This window comes from Ictalurus punctatus, chromosome 7 (genome assembly GCF_001660625.3).
Source record: "Ictalurus punctatus breed USDA103 chromosome 7, Coco_2.0, whole genome shotgun sequence".
Lineage (NCBI taxonomy): Eukaryota > Metazoa > Chordata > Actinopteri > Siluriformes > Ictaluridae > Ictalurus > Ictalurus punctatus.
In genome coordinates, this window is record NC_030422.2 from 19,384,539 (window position 1) to 19,406,315 (window position 21,777).

At 41.5% G+C, this 21,777-nt stretch overlaps 1 protein-coding gene across 5 annotated transcripts in view; it reads left to right on the forward strand.

The window, feature by feature from the left end:
• The first annotated feature begins 7,398 nt into the window (after positions 1 to 7,398).
• pcdh7b (protocadherin 7b) overlaps positions 7,399 to 21,777 on the forward strand; it is a 168,337-nt gene continuing 153,958 nt past the window's right edge. For 3 of the 5 annotated variants that reach the window (XM_053681391.1, XM_053681389.1, XM_053681390.1), the window contains exon 1: positions 7,400 to 11,367. In XM_053681391.1, the coding sequence (XP_053537366.1) occupies positions 8,278 to 11,367 (3,090 nt within the window). In that variant the 5' untranslated portion in view covers positions 7,400 to 8,277. Of the gene's footprint in view, positions 11,368 to 21,777 lie in introns of all 5 variants that reach the window. The other 2 variants (XM_053681388.1, XM_017472325.3) reach the window with 1 other exon arrangement.

The window sequence follows — 21,777 nt, forward strand, 5'->3', positions numbered from 1 at the left end:
TCACTTGACACTGAAGGTTTTCCTCTATCCTACTCAATGTCCGTGAGCAGATCACTGATACATCGGCAGGACTTGCTCATTACCAACAGCACTAGCTTTAGTGGGCATCCTGGTGCTGTCTCACATTGAACTGACTATGTGAGCATGCTGAGAATAGTGGAAAACTGCCTGCACTGGAAAGGAGAGAAGAGATGAGGAGAGGAAATGTAAAAGAGTTCAAATAGATTTAAAGATTTAAAATAGTAAAACAAGAAATAAATATCCAGGTGAGACAAATATTTTCTACTGGCCAGCCAAAGCTTTATAAAAGTCCCACCTTGTCTTTTTTATTATTATTTTTTAATTATTTATTGCAGAACATATTATTTAGTATTCAATATGAACCATTCAGTAAACAGGTATGTAAAGTATACATCCTGGGTATTTACAGTGAGGGAAAAAAGTATTTGATCCCCTGCTGATTTTGTACGTTTGCCCATTGACAAAGAAATGATCAGTCTATAATTTTAATGGTAGATTTATTTGAACAGTGAGAGACAGAATAACAACAAGAAAATCCAGAAAAACGCATGTCAAAAATGTTATAAATCGATTTGAATTTGAATGAGGGAAATAAGTATTTGACCCCTCTGCAAAACATGACTTAGTACTTGGTGGCAAAACCCTTGTTGGCAATCACAGAGGTCAGACGTTTCTTGTAGTTGGCCACCAGGTTTGCATACATCTCAGGAGGGATTTTGTCCCACTCCTCTTTGCAGATCTTCTCCAAGTCATTAAGGTTCCGAGGCTGACGTTTGGCAACTAGAACCTTCAGCTCCCTCCATAGATTTTCTATGGGATTAAGGGCTGGAGACTGGCTAGGCCACTCCAGGACCTTAATGTGCTTCTTCTTGAGCCACTCCTTTGTTGCCTTGGCCATGTTTTGGGTCATTGTCATGCTGGAATACCCATCCACGACCCATTTTCAATGCCCTGGTTGAGGGAAGGAGGTTCTCACCCAAGATTTGACGGTACATGGCCCCGTCCATCGTCCCTTTGATGCGGTGAAGTTGTCCTGTCCCTTTAGCAGAAAAACACCCCCAAAGCATAATGTTTCTACCTCCATGTTTGACGGTGGGAATGGTGTTCTTGGGGTCATAGGCAGCATTCCTCCTCCAAACACGGCGAGTTGAGTTGATGCCAAAGAGCTCCATTTTGGTCTAATCTGACCACAACACTTTCACCCAGTTGTCTTCTGAATCATTCAGATGTTCATTGGCAAACTTCAGACGGGTATGTATATGTGCTTTCTTGAGCAGGGGGACCTTGCGGGTGCTGCAGGATTTCAGTCCTTCACGGCGTAGTGTGTTACCAATTGTTTTCTTGGTGACTATGGTCCCAGCTGCCTTGAGATCATTGACAAGATCCTCCCGTGTAGTTCTGGGCTGATTCCTCACTGTTGTCATGATCATTGCAACTCCACGAGGTGAGATCTTGCATGGAGCCCCAGGCCGAGGGAGATTGACAGTTCTTTTGTGTTTCTTCCATTTGCGAATAATCGTACCAACTGTTGTCACCTTCTCACCAAGCTGCTTGGCAATGGTTTTGTAGCCCATTCCAGACTTGTGTAGGTCTACAATCTTGTCCCTGACATCCTTGGAGAGCTCTTTGGTCTTGGCCATGGTGGAGAGTTTGGAATCTGATTGATTGATTGCTTCTGTGGACAGGTGTCTTTTATACAGGTAACAAGCTGAGATTAGGAGCACTCCCTTTAAGAGTGTGCTCCTAATCTCAGCTCGTTACCTGTATAAAAGACACCTGGGAGCCAGAAATCTTTCTGATTAAGAGGGGTCAAATACTTATTTCCCTCATTAAAATGCAAATCAATTTATAACATTTTTGACATGCATTTTTCTGGATTTTCTTGTTGTTATTCTGTCTCTCACTGTTCAAATAAATCTACCATTAAAATTATAGACCGATCATTTCTTTGTCAGTGGGCAAACGTACAAAATCATCAGGGGATCGAATACTTTTTTCCCTCACTGTAAGGGGGTTAAATCTGTTTGCCAGAATTAAGGCAAAATTAATTAATTAATTAATTATTAATTGATTGCTAATAATGATAAGAATAATAATAAGAAAATAATTAACCAATTAAAAAGTGTTTCAGTATCATAAAATATAAGACCCAAGCATATTCAGCATGCCAGTGCATACCATGTGAATCATAGGAGAGTATCTGAAAACCTACTATGACTAAAACCTACTATTAAATATGAAGCTAAGGTGACTAAGATGGACAGTTTTAATAGCAGACATTGGTCTACTATATTTATTTACTATAATAGTATGGTTCTAGATCTAGATATGTGAGAATCTGGCTATAAGCAAAAACTAATGAGTTCATGCAGTTTCCAAGTAGACAGAGAACACAGCAGCATTTTACTCACCAATACCCAGAAAAATAATTTTTACTAATAGCCTTCTAGCTGACTTCAAGGAATAGCTGCTAGCTAGAATCTACAGTATAGAGCAGCACTAGCTGATTAATAGCAGGCAGCTATTTATACACTGAGCAATAATCTTGAGAAATTAGGGCTCACTTACTTCATACATCTGGATGACACTAGAGGTTTTGTTGCATCACATGAAAAAAGGGGAGTGGAAGGTTTTTACATTCATACAAGTGAGCAGTCAGATAAGAAGCTTGTGGTACAAAGAAAGACCATTTTTTTAACGTGAACATGAGCTTCTGCGTGCTGCATTAAGTGTTCATTGCTTTTTTTTAGTAGTATGACCCTCATGACCCTGCTCAGGGTCATGGTGATTTAAATGTAAACCATTTAAACCAACTAGAATAAGAAAATCTATAGCGAGCAGGTACAATAAAAAACAATACTAATTGTGCAAGAGGGACTAAAAGTTCAGCACATATTTCTTGGGTGATGTAGCTGAGGTTGAGGAAACATTGGATCTAGGTAGCCTCAGACTAGCTACTGGCCTGAACTTACAAATAGTGATTTATATGTAAATAAAATATATAACTGAATAACTAAATGCAGCTGTGACAAGGAGGAGGGAGGGGCCAGGCTGTGAGGACGCATGACTAGCAATGAGTTGTCTAATTAGTGGGAGAAAGCGATAAAGCAGTGGCTGTAAGCGCCAGTGGGAGAGACTCACATGTACGTTATGTTTGTGTATTTCTGTTGTGTTTTATGTTCTGTTTATGATTAAATATTATGTTTACTTTCAGCCAGTTTTCGCATCCTCCTTGACCGTCTTTGATAGTAACATTGGCATATCTGCCAGTAGCCATCTCTGAACCAATACGGACATATTATTTATTAATCGCAATTTATTATACACGATAAAGGCAATTTTTTGCTGACTATTAAAACAAGAATGGCCTAGTCTTTGTTATAGTGACTCCCGAACAGATATGGATTATATACTGTGAGAACGTTTTTGCAAAATAAGAAAATCAATGGAGCAGCTGCCACTATGGAGGTTGAGTGATGCCAACATGTTGAGTAGATATGGAAATAATGATTGCCCCCGTAGGAATGTGGTGAGTCTGCAATGCGGGAACATAATTGATCGACTGCGACACCCACAGTCCCAAACAACTTATTCACATTGCTTCACTCCAAAATAGCTCAAGGTTTAGGAACATTGGATGCTCCCACTCCGGAGCGACTTCCATCACATTTATCATTAACAGCAGTGTTCCTTGTTGCTGCTTTGACACCTTTGGCTGGGACCCCAGCAGTGAAATGCATCTAAGGGAAGTTATTCTGGTGAAACAGTACTTTCTCAGCATCACTTTATCTCTCTGAGCCTCTGAGTCACAACTCCGCCTGAACTGTGCTCAAAAATCAAGTAGTTTCAATTTTTAACTTTCAGTTTCTAGTGTGAAGTAAACGTCCTTACACTGTATATTATACTTTTATTCAATATGTACTTTGTTCATTAATAGCCAGGAACATTTGATGTCTCTTATGTAATTTCTATTGACAAATGTTGTTTGAAAATGAACAAAGTTGTAATTTCTGCAACATCAGCATGTTTGTATTAACCTTGTAAACAATATACACCGGTCAGCCATAACATTAAATTCCACCTGCCTAATATTGTGTAGGTTGCCCTTGTGCCACCAAAACAGCTCTGACCCATCCCAGGCATGGACTCCACAGGACCTCTGAAGGTGTGCTGTGGTATCTGGCACTAAGATGTTAGCAGCAGATCCTTTGAGTCCTGTAAATTGCGAGGTGGTTCCTCCATGGATCTGACTTGTTTATCCAGCACATCCCACAGATGCTCAATCTAATTTAGATCTGGGGAATTTGGAGGCCAAATCAATGCCTTGAATTCTTTGTCATGTTCCTTACACCATTCCTGAACATTTTTTTGCAGTGTGGCAAGCCACATTATCCTGCTGAAGGATACCACTGCCATTATGGATTACAGTTTCCATGAAGGGATGTACTTAGTCTAAAACAATGAATGTCAGGAACCAAGGTTTCCCAGCAGAACATCACAGAACCTCAGTCAGCTTGCCTTCTTCCCATAGTGCCTCCTGCTGTTATCTCTTCCCCAGGTAAGCGACACACACCCATCTGGCGTTCCACATGATGTGAAAGAAAATGTGATTCATCAGACCAGGCCACCTTCTACCATTGCTCCACAGTCCAGTTCTGATGCTTATGTGCCCATTGTAGGTTCTTTTGGTGGTGGATGGGGGTTAGTCTGTGGCTACACAACCCCATATACAACAAGCTGCAATGCACTGTGTGTTCTGACATCTTTCTATCATAGCCAGCATTATTATTTTGAGCAATTTGTGCTACAGTAGCTCTTCTATTGGAGTGGACCAGATGGGCTAGCCTTCGCTCCACATGCGCATCAATGAGCACATCACTGTCCTTCCTTGGACCACTTTTGGTAGTTACTAGCCACTGCATACCAGGAACACCCCACAAGACCTGTCACTTTGGAGATGCTCTGACCCAGTCATCTAGCCACCACAATTTGGCCCTTGTCAAAGGTGCTCAGATCCACTTGCACATTTTTCCCTCTTCCAACATCAACTTCGAGAACTGACTATTCACTTGCTGCCTAATATATCCCACCCCTTTGACAGGTGCCACTGTCATGAGATAATGTTGTGAATGTTATTCACTTGATCTGTCATGGTGCCTTCATGGTTGACATTTTACATGGTTGACAGTGTTCCTTCAACTTTGGTCATTTGTTATGTAGTGTGCTACGTAGATCATGAGTGGTGAGCTTTTAAAGTTCATATATCATCCATCTTCCTTTTGCTTATGTGTGAACTATTTATTAAGGTTCATGAATTGTCTTTAAAAGAGTATAATGTGTGGAACTGCCAGTGGTGAATTTACTGATCAGTAGAGTGAACTATGTAGTGATGCTATATACTGTAATGTGCTATGATCAAATGACCTTTGATGTCATATCCAGTGTGTTTATATAGTACTGTGGCCAGTGGCTTTTATGCTTCAAGTAGTTCTCAAAGCAGTGGCATTTACACTTTATGTAGTAAAGTAGGCCAAGGCTTTTACGCACTGCAACACATTCAAGCCACTCATGGCTTTTAAACCATGCAATCTCATTGGTACGCTCATGTGTCCACCATTTGTCTATTTGTCTTTTATTTACATATAGTGGATCTTTAAAGCTTTACTCTAAAAGGTAATTACTGTCATGAATTAATGTACTTTATTTATTTATTTTTTTAAGATTAAAAGTTTAGTATCCTTTTTTTTCCCTGAGTGTATGTAGTGCACATGCCAATGGCTTCTACTCTATAGGGCACGATGCATTCACTGGAAGTCATAATATAAAAAAACTCCCATGAGCAGTATCCAAAAATAACAGTCACGATTAAAAAATTGACCCCCCCGCCGCCGTTTTTTTTTTTTTTTCCCTTGATCATGTCAAGAGTGATACCCCTTGCGCATTTTTTCCTGAAAACACTCATTACAAATGTCATTAATTTCCTAATTAGTGCCTTTACCTTTTTGAAGCGGACAACAGGGAATTAAAGTGGCCCCTGACAGTATGGCATGAGCCGAAAATTTGCTCACAAAAAAAGACTGGTAAAAGGCCTAAGATATAAGGAAATGACAATGCCTTTAATATTACACGCAATTAGCCAACAGAGGGCGCTGGTCCCCTATCAGGCGCCGGATAAAACCCGCATACTGCAGCACAACAGAGTTTCATTATAGATTAGTATATGGTAAATCCTTTAGTGTTTAGTGGATTAATATATGCGATTTTGGACGCAGTATAAGTCAAAACATGTGATAGTCTACATATAGTGTATACTGTAGCCTAATCTTGTCATCATGCACGGTTAAAAATGAATAAATACACAGTAAAAAAGCCCTTGTGGGGTCGGAATATCCTCGGGGTAGGTGGAGAAACCTATTCACTCGTACGCACGTTGAATTTTAAGGAGAATCCTCATTCATAGTCTCTAGAAATGATCACACACTGAACGTGTACTTGTTGTTTATTACAGCGATATTAAGCATTATAATGTCAGTGTAGTCTTGGCTGCCATAATTTGTGCCATTGTGCAGTGATAGATTCGACGGAGAGCGCTGGGTGTTAACGGGATCGCACACACACACACACACACACACACACACTACGCATTTTCTTGCATTTTTTTTCTCTTGTCAGTACCGAGCGGCGCTGTCCGTGGTGCCCATCCCGGTCTTCGACTAAGAAAAGAAAACGCGAAATAATGAGCGTGCGCGCAAATAATTAGCGCGCACATTTACATTACAAGTATCAGACGAACGGATGGTTAACATTACTGCACTAATGTGTTAATGAATAGATCGGAGCGGGTTAGCGAAACGGAATCCGCCACAGGGGACAACATACACAACATGCACGAAATAAATGCTGTTCACGATCAAAAAGTTCACGAGCATTGTCTGTGGCCAGCTAACGCGGAACGCACGAGCATTTTATTGAATGCGCGAAATTGTTTTGCTGAGTCGGGATAACGCGGTGCGCAACATGCACGCGGTGAGAACAGGATGCACAGCGTAGAATCAAGAAGAGGCTTCATGATTAAACATATCCGAAATAATGAATACGCATGAAAACGCACCTAGATTGCAGACCTTAATGCTTTAAGCAAAATATGTAATGTCTCAGATTTTTTCCCTTATACCCCAACATCCAGTGACAGAACGGGCTGATCTCGCACTGATGTAATATTTATATGCATGTACTTTATGATTCAAAAAATGCTAAAGACTGCATACCCTCATACCCCACATACCCACGACACAAAGCCATCACCGCACTAACACTTTCATTTAAACTAAGTGCTTGAGTTCAGCCGCTGGGAGAGAGACGCGAAGGGGTGGAGTGAGAGAGAGAAAGAGAGGGAGAGAGAGGGACGCTGCAATATCATGCGCGAGCGCCTCTCGGAGTGCCGCAGATACACGGGCTGCGCTCACACACAGTCTCACACGCGCGCGCGCACACAAACGCACACACGCACACAGGAGCGCGCGCACGGACGGACGGAGAACGAGGGACAGAGGAACAGTCCGGGTGTCAGGATCTCCGCCACGCACTTCTATGTGAGCTCCTTCGGGATTTACAACTTCTCTTTGTTTCTCGGATTTTTTCCTGCTCCGTTTCAACGTCGCACGAGACTGCGGAGCCTGCTTTTAAAACTCTGCCGCTGACAGAAACGGAGGGTGAGCTCGTGCGCAAGCAAACGGACCGGTAAAGTTCAGGCGATTTTATTGGAAATATGCCGGATTCATGAGGACGGGGTTTTAAAAAAAAAAAAAAAAAAAAAAAAAAAACCTTTTTGATCCCGACTTAGAATGGATTGAAATGTCCGATGTATTTTTCCTGTTATAAAGTAAACTACAGGCGATTTTAATTCTGCAGTCTGTGAATTCTACTATGAGTCTTGAATGCGTTTAAGTGCAGAACTGTACACGGTTCAGATAACTGGAGGCATTCATGGTTAGAAAAAGAAAGAGTGAAGAGAATATATATTTGGGGGTAAGGAGGAGAGATCGCTTCTCCACCGCAAATCTACTGTAGTTGAAGCGGGCGCGCTGAGAAAACTGGAGGCAGCACCAACGGAAAGGGAAAACGCGTTATTGTTTCAGCAAACTGTTGATGAAAATAACTTTACATATATATATATATATATATCTTTTTTTTTTTTTTAATTTATTTATTTATTTATTTTTTAATCCCAAAAACGTTAATTAGAGACAGGACGCGATGAGGATTACTGGCACGACGGACTGTTTGTGCTACTGCTTTCTGCTACTGCAGCTGCTGACTCAGCCTGCGGCCAAGCAAGTGCTGCGCTACCGCCTGGCTGAGGAAGGTCCCGCCGATGTGCGCGTTGGGAACGTGGCTGCCGACCTCGGCATCGTCGCCGGCTCCGGGGATGTGACTTTCACCCTTGAGTCTGGCTCTGAGTACTTCAAGATCGACAACATCACCGGCGATTTGAGCACCAATGAGCGGCGCATTGACCGCGAGAAGCTGCAGCAGTGTCAGATGATATTCGACGAGAATGAGTGCTTTATAGACTTCGAGGTGTCCGTGATCGGGCCCGCACAGAGCTGGGTAGACCTGTTCGAGGGCAAGGTCATCATTTTGGACATAAACGACAACACACCGTCTTTCCCGTCGCCTGTGCTCACTCTGTCCGTGGAGGAAAATAGGCCAATCGGCACGCTTTATCTCTTGCCCACGGCCACTGACAGGGATTTCGGCAGAAACGGGATAGAGAGGTACGAGTTGATTCAGGACAGCGGAGAAAGCTCTGTGCGCCGGATAGGCTCTGGAGGCTCTACTAATGTCGACTCTCATATGGGCAAAAGAAGATTTGCCGACGGCGCGAGTCGGAGTAGTGTGTTTGAACTTCAGGTCGCTGATACTACAGATGGAGAGAAACAGCCGCAGCTGATTATTAAAGGCGCACTGGATAGAGAGCAGCGCGACTCTTATGAGCTGACTCTGCGCGTCAGGGATGGCGGCGACCCTCCACGCTCCTCTCAAGCCATCCTCAGAGTGATGATTACAGATGTGAATGACAACAGTCCGCGTTTTGAGAAGAGCGTGTATGAAGCAGACCTACCTGAGAACAGCTCCCCTGGCGCTCCCATCCTCCAGCTTAGGGCAATGGATGCTGATGTTGGGGTTAATGGCCAAATTGAATATGTTTTCGGGGCAGCCACTGAGTCAGTGCGGCAACTGCTGCGGTTAGACGAGAGCACAGGCTGGCTTAGTGTATTACATAGGATTGATCGTGAGGAAGTAAGTCAACTGCGATTCACGGTCATGGCCCGTGACCGTGGTCAGCCTCCTAAGACAGACAAGGCAACGATGATAATCAATATCAAAGATGAAAATGACAACGTCCCAAATATCGACATAAGAAAAATTGGACGCATTTACCTAAGAGATGGTGTGGCAAATGTAGCAGAGGACGTAGTGGTAGACACACCTATTGCACTAGTACAAGTGTCTGATCGTGACAAGGGACCGAATGGTATCGTGACATGCACCGTGGTTGGTGATGTGCCCTTCCAACTAAAGCCTGCGAGTGAGATAGAGGGTGAAATGAACAAAAAGAAATATTTCCTGCACACGTCAGCACCACTTGACTATGAAGCCGTCCAGGAGTATAACGTCGTCATAGTTGCTGTGGATTCAGGCAGCCCCAGTCTGTCTGCAAATAACTCATTAATCGTGAAAGTTGGCGACATGAATGACAATCCACCTATCTTTAGCAAAAGCACAATGGAGGTCTCATTTCCAGAGAACAATGCTCCTGGTGAACGTGTACTGACTGTAGTGGCCTTGGATGCAGACAGTGGTAAAAATGCAGAAATCGCATACTCACTGGACTCCTCTGTGAATGGAATATTTTCTGTTGACCCAGACAGTGGTGACATTCGTGTTAACACAATACTTGATAGAGAGCAAACAGAGCGCTATGAGTTCAAAGTAATCGCCAAAGACAAAGGTATGCCTGTTTTACAGGGCTCAGCTACAGTGGTGGTACTGGTGGCAGACAAGAACGACAATGAACCGAAATTCATGCAGGATGTTTTTACTTTCTATATAAAGGAGAACCTGCAACCCAACAGCCCCGTAGGCATGGTAACAGTAATGGATGCAGACAAGGGACATAATGCTGAGATGAGCCTCTACATTGAGGAAGAGGAAGAAATTTTCTCCATTGAGAACAACACAGGAACCATATTTTCTACTGTAGCATTTGACCGTGAACTGAAAACCACCTACTCGTTCCGTGTCAAAGCTATTGATGGTGGGGACCCATCCCGATCAGCCACGGCCACCGTCTCACTTTTTATCATGGACGAAAATGATAACCCACCAACAGTCACATTTCCCCTTAACAGCTCCTATACTCTTTTACCTCCATCCAGCAGTATGAAAACAGTTGTCCGAACAGTCATAGCTACCGATACTGACACAGGCATCAACGCTGACCTTAGGTACAGCATAGTAGGAGGCAATCCCTTCAGGTTATTTGAGATTGACGCTGCCACTGGAGTAATTTTATTAGTTAGTAAGCTAGAACAGAAACACTACGGCCTTCACCGCCTTGTAGTACAAGTTAATGACAGTGGGGTTCCTTCACAGAGCACCACCACACTAGTGCATATCTATGTCAATGAAACAGTCTCCAATGCCACCATAGTCGAAGCTAAAATCGCCAAGAGCCTTGGTACACCCCTTAATGCTGACATTGCCGGAGACCCCAACTATGACCTGGGCAAGCAGCGTTTAAGCATTGCTATCGGAGTGGTGTCTGGCATCATGACTGTCATCCTCATCATCCTCATTGTGGTCATGGCCCGCTACTGCAGGCCCAAGAACAAGAATGGGTATGAGGCTGGTAAAAAAGACCATGAGGACTTCTTTACCCCACAGCAGCATGACAAGAACAAGAAACCCAAAAAAGACAAGAACAAAAGGAAGTCTAAGCAGCCTCTCTACAGCAGTATTGTCACAGTCGAAGCATCAAAGCCTAATGGACAGCGCTATGATGGCGTCAATGAGAAACTCTCTGACAGCCCTGGAATGGGGCGTTATCGCTCTGTTAATGGTGGGCCTGGAAGCCCAGACCTTGCCCGCCACTACAAGTCCAGCTCACCTCTACCTACAGTTCAGCTTCATCCACAGTCACCCACAGCAGGGAAAAAGCACCAGGCTGTTCAGGATCTGCCACCGGCCAACACCTTTGTCGGCACCGGGGATAACATATCCATTGGATCTGACCACTGCTCTGAGTACAGCAGCCAAACCCTCAACAAGTACAACAAGCAAGTAAGAACCTATTTTTACTCATTACCTTATAACAGTAGTTATGTTTCTTTCATTTTTTAAGTCACATTTCTTTGTAGGAATGATTGTTTAAATATTCAGGATCTAATGTAATGGCATCATGTTAGTTATATATATATATATATATATATATATATATATATATATATATATATATATATATATATATATATATTTATATGCATTTTATCTGTCTGTTCTCTGAATCGTTCAATTAATAATGACATTAAATGAAATCGGAAAAATGGCATCGGGGCCTAGATTAGTCAGCGACGTCTGAGCCTGCTGTGCTGAACCCTTGCTGTGGATATGTAGTGCTCCTTTGAGGTTGTGTTCACAGTGCAGCTGAGGTGTCAGTGTGTGTGACCTGTGTCCGTGTGTGTGTGTGTGTGTGTGTGTGTGAGTGAGAGAGAGAGAGAGAGAGGGGAGTGGATGGGATCACATATGGCTATGGTTTACAGCTATTTTGTCACAGCAGTGGGCTTGCGGCTGGCACTAACGCCTCTTAATGCCAGGTTGAGAAATTCCAGCTGGTTTCTGGGACGCTGAAAGTGAGATAAGAAAAAGAAGTGTGGCCAAGGGAGGGGATGGGGGGGGGGGGGGGGGGGGGGCTTAGGGAGTTGAGGCCAGTTGGTAGGAGGTGGGATTGGAGAGATTGAAAATGGTGGAATGTTAGTAGTGGTGTCGTGTTTTATATTGCTCCTTGAGGCTAAGTGGGAACAGGTGGGCTAGAGGTTACATTTAACATTCCTGTGCACTTGTATGTCTAGATCAATTCACTGACACAGCCGTGAAATCCCCATTTCTCTCTCTGTCCTTCTTGCCACCCCATTTCTAATTTCTCTTCCTTTCTTATCTACCTCATCCCATTTCAATTTCACTCCTTCTCTTTTTCACTGTCTTTTTATACCACCATTTAAAATGTAAAATACTTTTTTAGCTCTGCAGACTTAACAAGGAATTCATATTCTGAGCCATGCGCATGAATTAATCAGTTCATGTTGTTATTGTTTTCTCACCATTAGAGCAGAGAGGAAGAAAACGAGGTAAATACATGATGAAGTCAGCTCTTTATTTTGTACTTAATGGAAAGAAAGAAAGAAAGAAAGAAAGAAAGAATTCTTGGTCTGTTGTTTCATGTGTTTTCCATGGCTGCCTGATACATTATTAATCATTCCCTAACTTTGACACGATGTAACAAGCAACTGTTCTTGCATTCATAAATACTTCTCTCCTTGAGCAAGGCAAATCTATCTGTTTTCCAAGTTTTCCTCCCCTGTACACTATCTTCAATGTTCCTTCTCTGTTCCACAGTATTTTATTTCTTGCACAGATTCGCAGGTTTTCTCACACAATACCTGATCCCTTCTCATTCTGTGTTTGCTTCAATTTTTCTACGATCTCCACCTCTCTTTCTCTCCTTTGAATCTCTGCTTCGCTCTCATCTTCAAATTTCTGTCCTTGCCCAGATTACTGTTTGCTTCTTCTTGCCCTTTTTCTTTCTGGTTTCCCCATCTATCAACAAATCACTTTTAGTCCTTCACTTCTCTCTTGCTCGCTCTCTCTTTCCCTCTCTCAGCCTTTAATATACCATGTAGAGGCATGAGTGCTCGCTTGTGAGAGGAGTGCAATTCATTGCTTATGTTTCTTACAGATGTCTCATACATAATTAATCACACACACACTCTATTTGGCTGTATAGCACATGTATTGTGTGTCCGCATACTCCGCTTAGATATAATTATTTATTTGAGCACTGCACTGGTTTCTGTGTGCGTCTGTTTGTCGAGGATGTTAATGCACAGCTGACGTTTGTCATAAGGTGTGCAGCGCAGCCTTCCAAGCAAATATGCAATTACTGCTTCTTAAGCATGAGGCAGTATCAAGTCCAGCTCTGTTTCATGAGTTATCCCTGCTGACAATTTAACAGGGGCTCCCTTGATATTTTATTGAACATTATCAGGACTAGCCAATGTGCCCCTGGAAAACCCATTAAGTTTGCTGCAAAGAATAATAGTCTATATCTAATTAATTGTAAGGAGAAGTCATTAGAATTTAATTTTAGCGATCGACTGCTGGGAGCCCTGTATGTTCTCTGCTTGCTTTTGTCTGTGAAATTGGACTTCTCTTGTGTTGACATTTGCGTTGATGCTAAAAGGGAGTTAATTTCTCTCGCTCTCCTTCTCTCACGCTCCCTATTATTCACACAGTCTCTCCCTTACTCATGCCTAAAATTTTACTTGATGAAATCTATCTGAAACAAACCTACATATAATTATCTTGCTCTAATTAAAGGATTAAGTGCTTTTTGGAAGTGGAACCATGGTTTACAAATGGCTTGTTTGTGAGGAGCACTTTTTTTTTTCTTCAGGGAAAAATTAAAAGTCTCATGTTTCTGGATTTCTGCAATTGATCATGTCTGTGAGTTAATTGGATACGTTTCAAATAGGTTAAATAAAACATCTCTATATACTAACGAATTGGACATGGATATAAGTGATGGTTTACACAGCATAAAGTTAAAAAAAGAATGAAAGAAAGAAAAACAGTGTAACCAATGAACAGCTTGTATTCGGGAGAATGCCATGCCCTTGTAGTGAGTGATCCCTGAAATTACATGTTAAGCTGCAGAGTGGTCTTTCTGATCGTATTTGATTTCAGATCCTGTTGTACAACACCTGAGATCTTCTCTCTCTCTCTCTCTCTCTCTCTCTCTCTCTCTCTCTCTCTCTCTCTCTCGCTTTCTTCTGCTGACTTTGCCTGTCTGGTGAAAGAAGAAAGACACAGACAAGAAAGAAGGCCCTGTTAACTGGCTTGAGAAAGATCTCTACTGTTCTGTGTGTGTGCGTGTGTGTGTGTGTGTGTGTGTGTGTAGGTTAGAATGCTCTAGTCTTGTGAATGTGTGGTTTTTCAGGAAACCTTGCCCCATGATTCCGCTCAACCACATGCGCATGCGCGCACGCACACACGCACACACACACACACACACACACACACACACACACACACACACACACACACACACACACAGACAGAGGCAGCTTTTCAGCTTCAGATAGGTAATCGTAGCTCAGCCCTATCCCTTGCGCAGGAGGCATTTAAGAAGTCATTAATTTAACCCAGTGCAGATGTGTATTTGAGTTCCAGCTATTATTGTGCACATTGTTTGGAACATGATATATTTGACATTTTAGCTCTGTAGGATGTTAAAACATCTTTTATGTTTTAATTCCAATCTCAATTTTTATAATAATTTTGAATTAGCATTATTAGTCTTTTTTTTTTTTTTTTTAAACAGATACTATTCCAGCACTTTTTTAAAAAGTTATTTGGGTGTTCAATTATTAATTTCCAATGTGCAAATTATTAGGTGTTGATGTAGTAACATAACCAGAAACATTTTAGCCACAGAGCTGGAGTAATAAGCTTGCCCTGTAGCTAATTTAGCTAATGTTATGGTGAACGAAGCCTGGATCATTTGGATATATTTCAACAAGTTTGGCAAGTGAGAACACATTCATAGATGTAGGAATTAAGGAATAGATCTTTGCATTCTTTATGAGGGAAAAAGTGTAAACATTTTCCTAGTCCATTTTTAGTAAGTTTATTGAAAAGGAAAAAAAAAATCTATCAGTTTAAAATTACATAGTCAGGAGTACTTTGGAATGGGATTACTGAGACTCATGACTTTTATTCTAATGCATTTTATGGTAATTATCCCAATGCTTTACGCATGTCTCTAGAATGCACAATATAATTGTTGTGTGTAAAAGAATCACTCTTCTTTTCGTCTCTGGGCCCTGCACCTAAATGGCAAATCTAAATGGCGTGAATATTAAATGTGGGTTCGCTGTAATTATTCTGTGATTAAATTTGTTATGATAGCAGTAGTGGAAATTGGGCTGCAGGTGTTGTAGCCTCAGCCTCAGACAGCAGGAGAAACAAAGAAAAAAATACCTCGCCGCCTGTCATCTCTAGCAGCGCTTAGCTGCGGCTCCTTGGTGGTGAGCTTTTCCACTTTGCGTAGGGAGCACGCCAGTTTGCACTTGAACAAACACAAAACTGACACACCCAAATCAGGCTTACCCTCAGAAATTGTTAGTGGGTCTATGTGTGTGTGTGTTTTAATGTGTGTGTGTGTATGCGTGTGTGTGTGTGTGTGTGTGTGTGTGTGTGTGTGTGATTGTGTGTTGTCACAGTCGGTGTTTCTTTGCACTCAGGTTTTCTTAGCATTGGGTAAGCCCTATGTAAATCATGTACACTCATTTGCATTGAATATGCATCATTTTGACCAAAGAAAACCTGAAGTAAAAGCTGAAGTTTGACAGCTTGTTGCTGCAAGGGAACATTTACTAGGGCTGAATTACTAGCTTAGTTATGGTATTTTGTGCAGTTAAGTGGTTAGCACGTATTCCTCACAGCTCCAGCGTTGGGGGTTCGAATCCCGCCTCTGCCCTGTGTGTGAGGACCTTGCATGTTCTCCGCATGCTTTGGGGGTTTCCTCCAAGTAATCTGGTTTCCTTCCCAAGTCCAGAGACCGGCATTGTAGGTTGATTGGCATTTCCAAATTGTCCGTATTATGTGAATATATGTGTGTGTGTGATTGTGCCCTATGATGGGTTGGCACCCTGAACAGGGTGACCCCCGCATTATGCCCTGAGTTCCTTGGGATAGGCTCCAGGCTATGCAGGATAAGCGGTATGGAAAATGGATGGATGGAACCCCAAAGAATATAGGTTTGTTTGTTCTAATTTGCTCAAATTTGACACTAAGGAACATACACCATTTTTCTGCATTCAGTTAATTCATCGTTAGGTGAGTTTTTCCGTAGAGAAATAGAGATAAAATGAGACTGCTTTGCTACAGCCATAAATTGCTAGGTGCTCGTTTCAGCATAGTGCCACTTTTCTGTCTTCATTATTCTCAGAGCTTTTTTCATCAGTGTAATATGCTGTAACTCTGTGGTAATTATGGCTACTCACTGACATCCAGTAGTTTCCATTAAAAAGACCAGTGGCAGTTTACGCCATCATTCAATCATGCAATCAGGTAGCTCGGTAATGGCGGTTTAAAGAGCCAGGAAATTGCATTAACAGCAAAAAAAAAAAAAAAACTATTAATTTTGTAAAAATTCATTTAAATTTAATTGTCCTAGTATTTATATAAAACGTTTTGCTATGCTTACACTGCGTCTTAACTTTGACTGCTTTCCATTTCTGTCCAAACGAGTAGTAGTCACAAAGCTCAAATTAGATCACTTGCTGGCTCCGTTACTGTGTTATTAAGGGGATTTTGATCCCTCGCAAAACGAGACAAAAGGCTGCTTAGACCATAATACTTGTAAACACTGGCAGACGAGAGAGAGTTAAAAAAGAATTCAGAGATCAAGACGGGGGAAGAAAGAAGTTCAGAAAGACCGCCTCACAGACAGATGAAAGTAATGAACACCTAAATGATCCCAGAAGGCACCGCATGTGGTGTGGATTTGAGGAGGCTGCGCTTCCACAAACACACAGTAGAGAAGGTGGGGATGGGTGTGGGGGAGTGTTTGGAAGCCAAGATGCAACACAAGATACAAAGAAAGGGAGTGAATAAGAGCCTCTTGAAAGTGATCTGCATATGCAAATACACATTTAACTCACCTCAGATTTGTATCCAATTTGCACTTCTTCTCATTATTATTGACTGATCTGTGACCTGCTGGAGTATGAATTGACACACTGAAGAAATGCAAACAAGCATGCTCATGAAACATTACACATGATAGTGTGATGATGGAAATAGTAATGCTGCCTCCATTCTAATAGAGAGGCACATTTTCTGCCACAGTTATCACCATCATGTAAAACAGCAGTGTAAATCTGTTCTGACAAACAGGAGCCTTTGAGTGAAACTTTTCAGGACAATTATACTAGAATTTTTCTCTATATATATATATAATTTTAATTTTGGTTAAATTATGCTCTTAAGTATCTCAAGCAGTCCTTGAGATTGTTCACATTCTCATTCATGCTGTATTTTTGTCACTCTTTTGTAATTCCCGATGCCTTCTCTCCCTTTCCTCGGTCTGTAAGTAAATTGTAGTGATTGATTCTGAAATGCACGCAGGCACACATGTAAGCTGATGAAAGCAACATCTCAAAGCAGATTTGAAAACAGCCAGAGAGAGAGAGAGACAGAGGGGACGAGTGCAAGCGGAGGTGCCTTTTGATTGGTGGACAGCGTTCTGATTGTAAATGGTAGCGTCAGTGTCTTTTGGCTGGTGGAACATGGGATTTAATTTTCTACAAAGCACAGCAGGATGAGGTCTGGAAAACAAAAAAGCTGCTTTCAATTGAAAAGAGAAACAGGTAAAACCAGCCCTGCTTTAGCCCAAGAACAGTTGCTCATAGGAGAAATAGCATTCTGTTTGGCACATGGATTTGGGGCATGCTGTACTCTCTAAGCAGCAGCTCTGTGAGTGAGCGTGTGTTTGTGTGTGTGTGTGTGTGTGTGTGTGTGTGTGTGTGTGTGGCATTCACACTGCTGCGTTGGTTTTACATCATTGTTCTCCCTCTGCTTCTCATCTTTTTTAAAACCATGTGTGTTTAAACTGAACATCGCTTAGTACTGTTGTAGGGCAACTCAAGGGAGCAGTTGGCTGTCAACACAGAGGAGAGCAGCAGCGATCAGATGGCTTGCTCTCGCTTCAGAGCCGAACAAAGAGAATGGCCTTTTTTTTTTTTTTACTGGGAAACTCCTGCAATGCATTTTTATACTATTGTGCTTATTTATAGGGGCATGGCCTTATTTCACCTGCAGCTATGTTGTGCACTGTCTGGGTTATAGAGGATTTTCTGTGATTAAGGTATTTGTGTTTGTGTGTACATGTGCAGTACTTACAGTATCTCACAAAAGTGAGTACACCTCTCTCATTTTTTAAATATTTGATTATATCTTTTCATGTGACAACACTAAGAAATGACACTTTGCTACAATGTAAAGTAGTGAGTGTACAGCTTGTGTAACAGTGAAAATTTGCTGTCCCCTAAAAATAACTCAACACACAGCCATTAATGTCTAAACCACTGACCACAAAATTGAGTACACACCTAAGTGAAAATGTCCAAATTGGGCCCAAAGTGTCAATATTTTGTGTGGCCACCATTATTTTCCAGCACTGCCTTAACCCTCTTGGGCATGGAGTTCACCAGAGCTTCACAAGTTGCCACTGGAGTCCTCTTCCACTCCTCCATGACGATATCACAGAGCTGGTGGATGTTATAGACCTTGTGCTTCTCCACCTTCCATTTGAGGATGCCCCACAGATGCTCAGTAGGGTTTAGGTCTGGAGACATGCTTGGCCAGTCCATCACCTTCACCCTCAGCTTCTTTAGCAAAGCAAAAGTCGTTATCATGCTGGAATACTGCCCTGTGGCCCAGTCTCCAAAGGGAGGGGATTATGCTCTGCTTCAGTATGTCACAGTACATGTTGGCATTCATGGTTCCCTCAATGAACTGTAGCTCCCCAGTGCCGGCAGGACTCATGCAGCCCCAGACCATGACACTCCCACCACCATGCTTGACTGTAGGCAAGACACACTTGCCTTTGTACTCCTCACCTGGTTGCCGCCACACACGCTTGACACCATTTGAACCAAATAAGTTTATCTTGGTCGCATCCGACCACAGGACATGGTTCCATTAATCCATGTCCTTAGTCTGCTTGTCTTCAGCAAACTGTTTGCGGGCTTTCTTGTGCATCATCTTTAGAAGAGGCTTCCTTCTGGGACTACAGCCATGCAGACCAATTTGATGCAGTATGCAGCGTATGGTCTGAGCACTGACAGGCTGACCCCCCACCCCTTCAAACTTTGCAGCAATACTGGCAGCACTCATACGTCTATTTCCCAAAGACAACCTCTGGATATGACGCTGAGCAAGTGTACTCAACTTCTTTGGTCGACCATGGCGAGGCCTGTTCTAAGTGGAACCTGTCCTGTTAAACCGCTGTATGGTCTTGGCCACCGTACTGCAGCTCAGTGTCAGGGTCTTGGCAATCTTCTTATAGCCTAGGCCATCTTTATGTAGATAAACTTTTTTTTTTTTTTTTTTTTTTTTTTTACAGATCCTCAGAGAGTTCTTTGCCATGAGGTGCCATGTTGAATTTCCAGTGACCAGTATGAGGGAGTGTGAGAGCGATGACACCAAATTTAACACACTTGCTCCCCAGTCACACCTGAGCCCCTGTAACACTAACAACTCACATGACACCGGGGAGGGAAAATGGCTAATTGGGCCCAATTTGGACATTTTCACTTAGGGGTGTACTCAATTTTGTTGCCAGCAGTTTAGACATTAATGGCTGTGTGTTGAGTTATTTTGAGGGGACAGCAAATTTACACTGTTACAAAAGCTGTACACTCACTACTTTACATTGTAGCAAAGTGTCATTTCTTCAGTGTTGTCACATGAAAGATATAATCAAATATTTACAAAAATGTGAGGGGTGTAGTCACTTTTGTGAGATACTGTATGTGTTAGTGTCTCCAAGGGCTATAACATTAAACAGTGTGATTACAAGATCCAGCATCACAAAAAAGAGTATTAATATCTGTAGAGGTGTACAGTTTTGTCATACTATTTAGTAGGGCTGCATGATGTGTACCAAAAATGTAATATGTGATTAAACTATTGGGTATTTCAATTACGATATCAGATGCAATTTGATCTGAGCGTTAATATATATATATACATACATACATACACACACATATATATATATATATATATATATATATATATATATATATATATATATATATATATATATATATATATATATATATACACACATACACACACAGTGGTGCTTGAAAGTTTGTGAACCCTTTAGTCCTAAAAGTAGATAAAGAGAACTCTATTACAGAAATGAGACAAAAAAATGTTATACTTGGTCATTTATTGCTTGAGGAAAATGATCCAATATTACATTTCTGGTATCTGTTGATCAGTCCTGCGCATCAGCTTGGAGGAATATTTTTCAGGTCCTTCCACAATATTTCTATTGAATTAAAGTCAGGACTTTGACTTGGCAATCCTAAAACATTAACTTTATTCTTCTTTAGCCATTCTTTGGTAGAACGACTTGTGTGCTTAGGGTCATTGTCTTGCGGCATGACACACTTTCTATTGAGATTCAGTTCATGGACAGATGTCCTGACATTTTACTTTAGAATTTGATGGTATAATTCAGAATTCATTATTCCATCAATGATAGCAAGCTGTCCTGGCCCAGATGCAGCAAAACAGGCACAAACCATGATACTACCACCAGCATGTTTCACAGATAGGATAGGGTTCTTATGCTGGAATGCAGTGTTTTCCTTTCTTCAAACATAACCATTCTCCTTTGAACCAAAATGTTATATTATGGTCTCATCAAACCACAAAACATTTTTCCTATAGCCGTCTGGCTTGTCCAAGTGTCCACGCTTGTCCACGTCTTTAGCAAACTGCAGAGGTTCCACAGTTTTTCTTTGCAATTCTGCCTTGCACAGAATTGTTGTGCAGTGTGATCTGAGAGAGGCCTTTAGTTGCTTAGAAGTTATCCTGGGTTACTTTGTGACTATCTCTTGGAGCGATCTTTGTTGGTAGAACACTCCTGGGAAGGGAAACAATGATCTTGAATTTCCTCCATTTGTACACAATCTGTCTGACTGTGGATTGGTAGAGTCCAAACTCTTTAGAGATTTTGTAACCTTTGTTTCCAGCCTGATGAGCATCAACAACTCTTTTTCTGAGGTCATCAAAAATCCCCTTTGTTCATGCAATGATACACTTCCACACGGCTAGACACTGATAGGTCCCTGTCCATTAAATAAAACAGGCTGCTCACTCACACCTGATTGTCATCCCACTGATTGAAAACACCTGACTCTAATTTCGTATTTTTGAAGCTCACAGATATGTAATATTGGATAATTTTCCTCAATAAATAAATGACCAAGTGTAATATTTTGTCTCAGTTGTTTCATTGGATTCTCTTTGTCTTCATATTTATGCAGGTATATAGGAAATTCTAAAGAGTTTACAAACTTTCAAGAACCACTATATATATATATATATATATATATATATATATATATATATATATATATATATATATATATATATATATATATAAATGGTTTTCAAACATTAATGCAAACTATTTTCATAGGTATTTGGCCTATAACAATGTGCACCATTATCAGTATATACTGTATTTTAGCCATGCCAACAAAGAGGCCAACCCGGAGGTTTGCATTACCCTGGTTCCCTTGACAAAACGCCAATAGGATTTTTCCACTGACTTTTAAATTATTCCAGAAAATAAACTCTGTGACCAACAAAAGTTAATGATTCTTACAC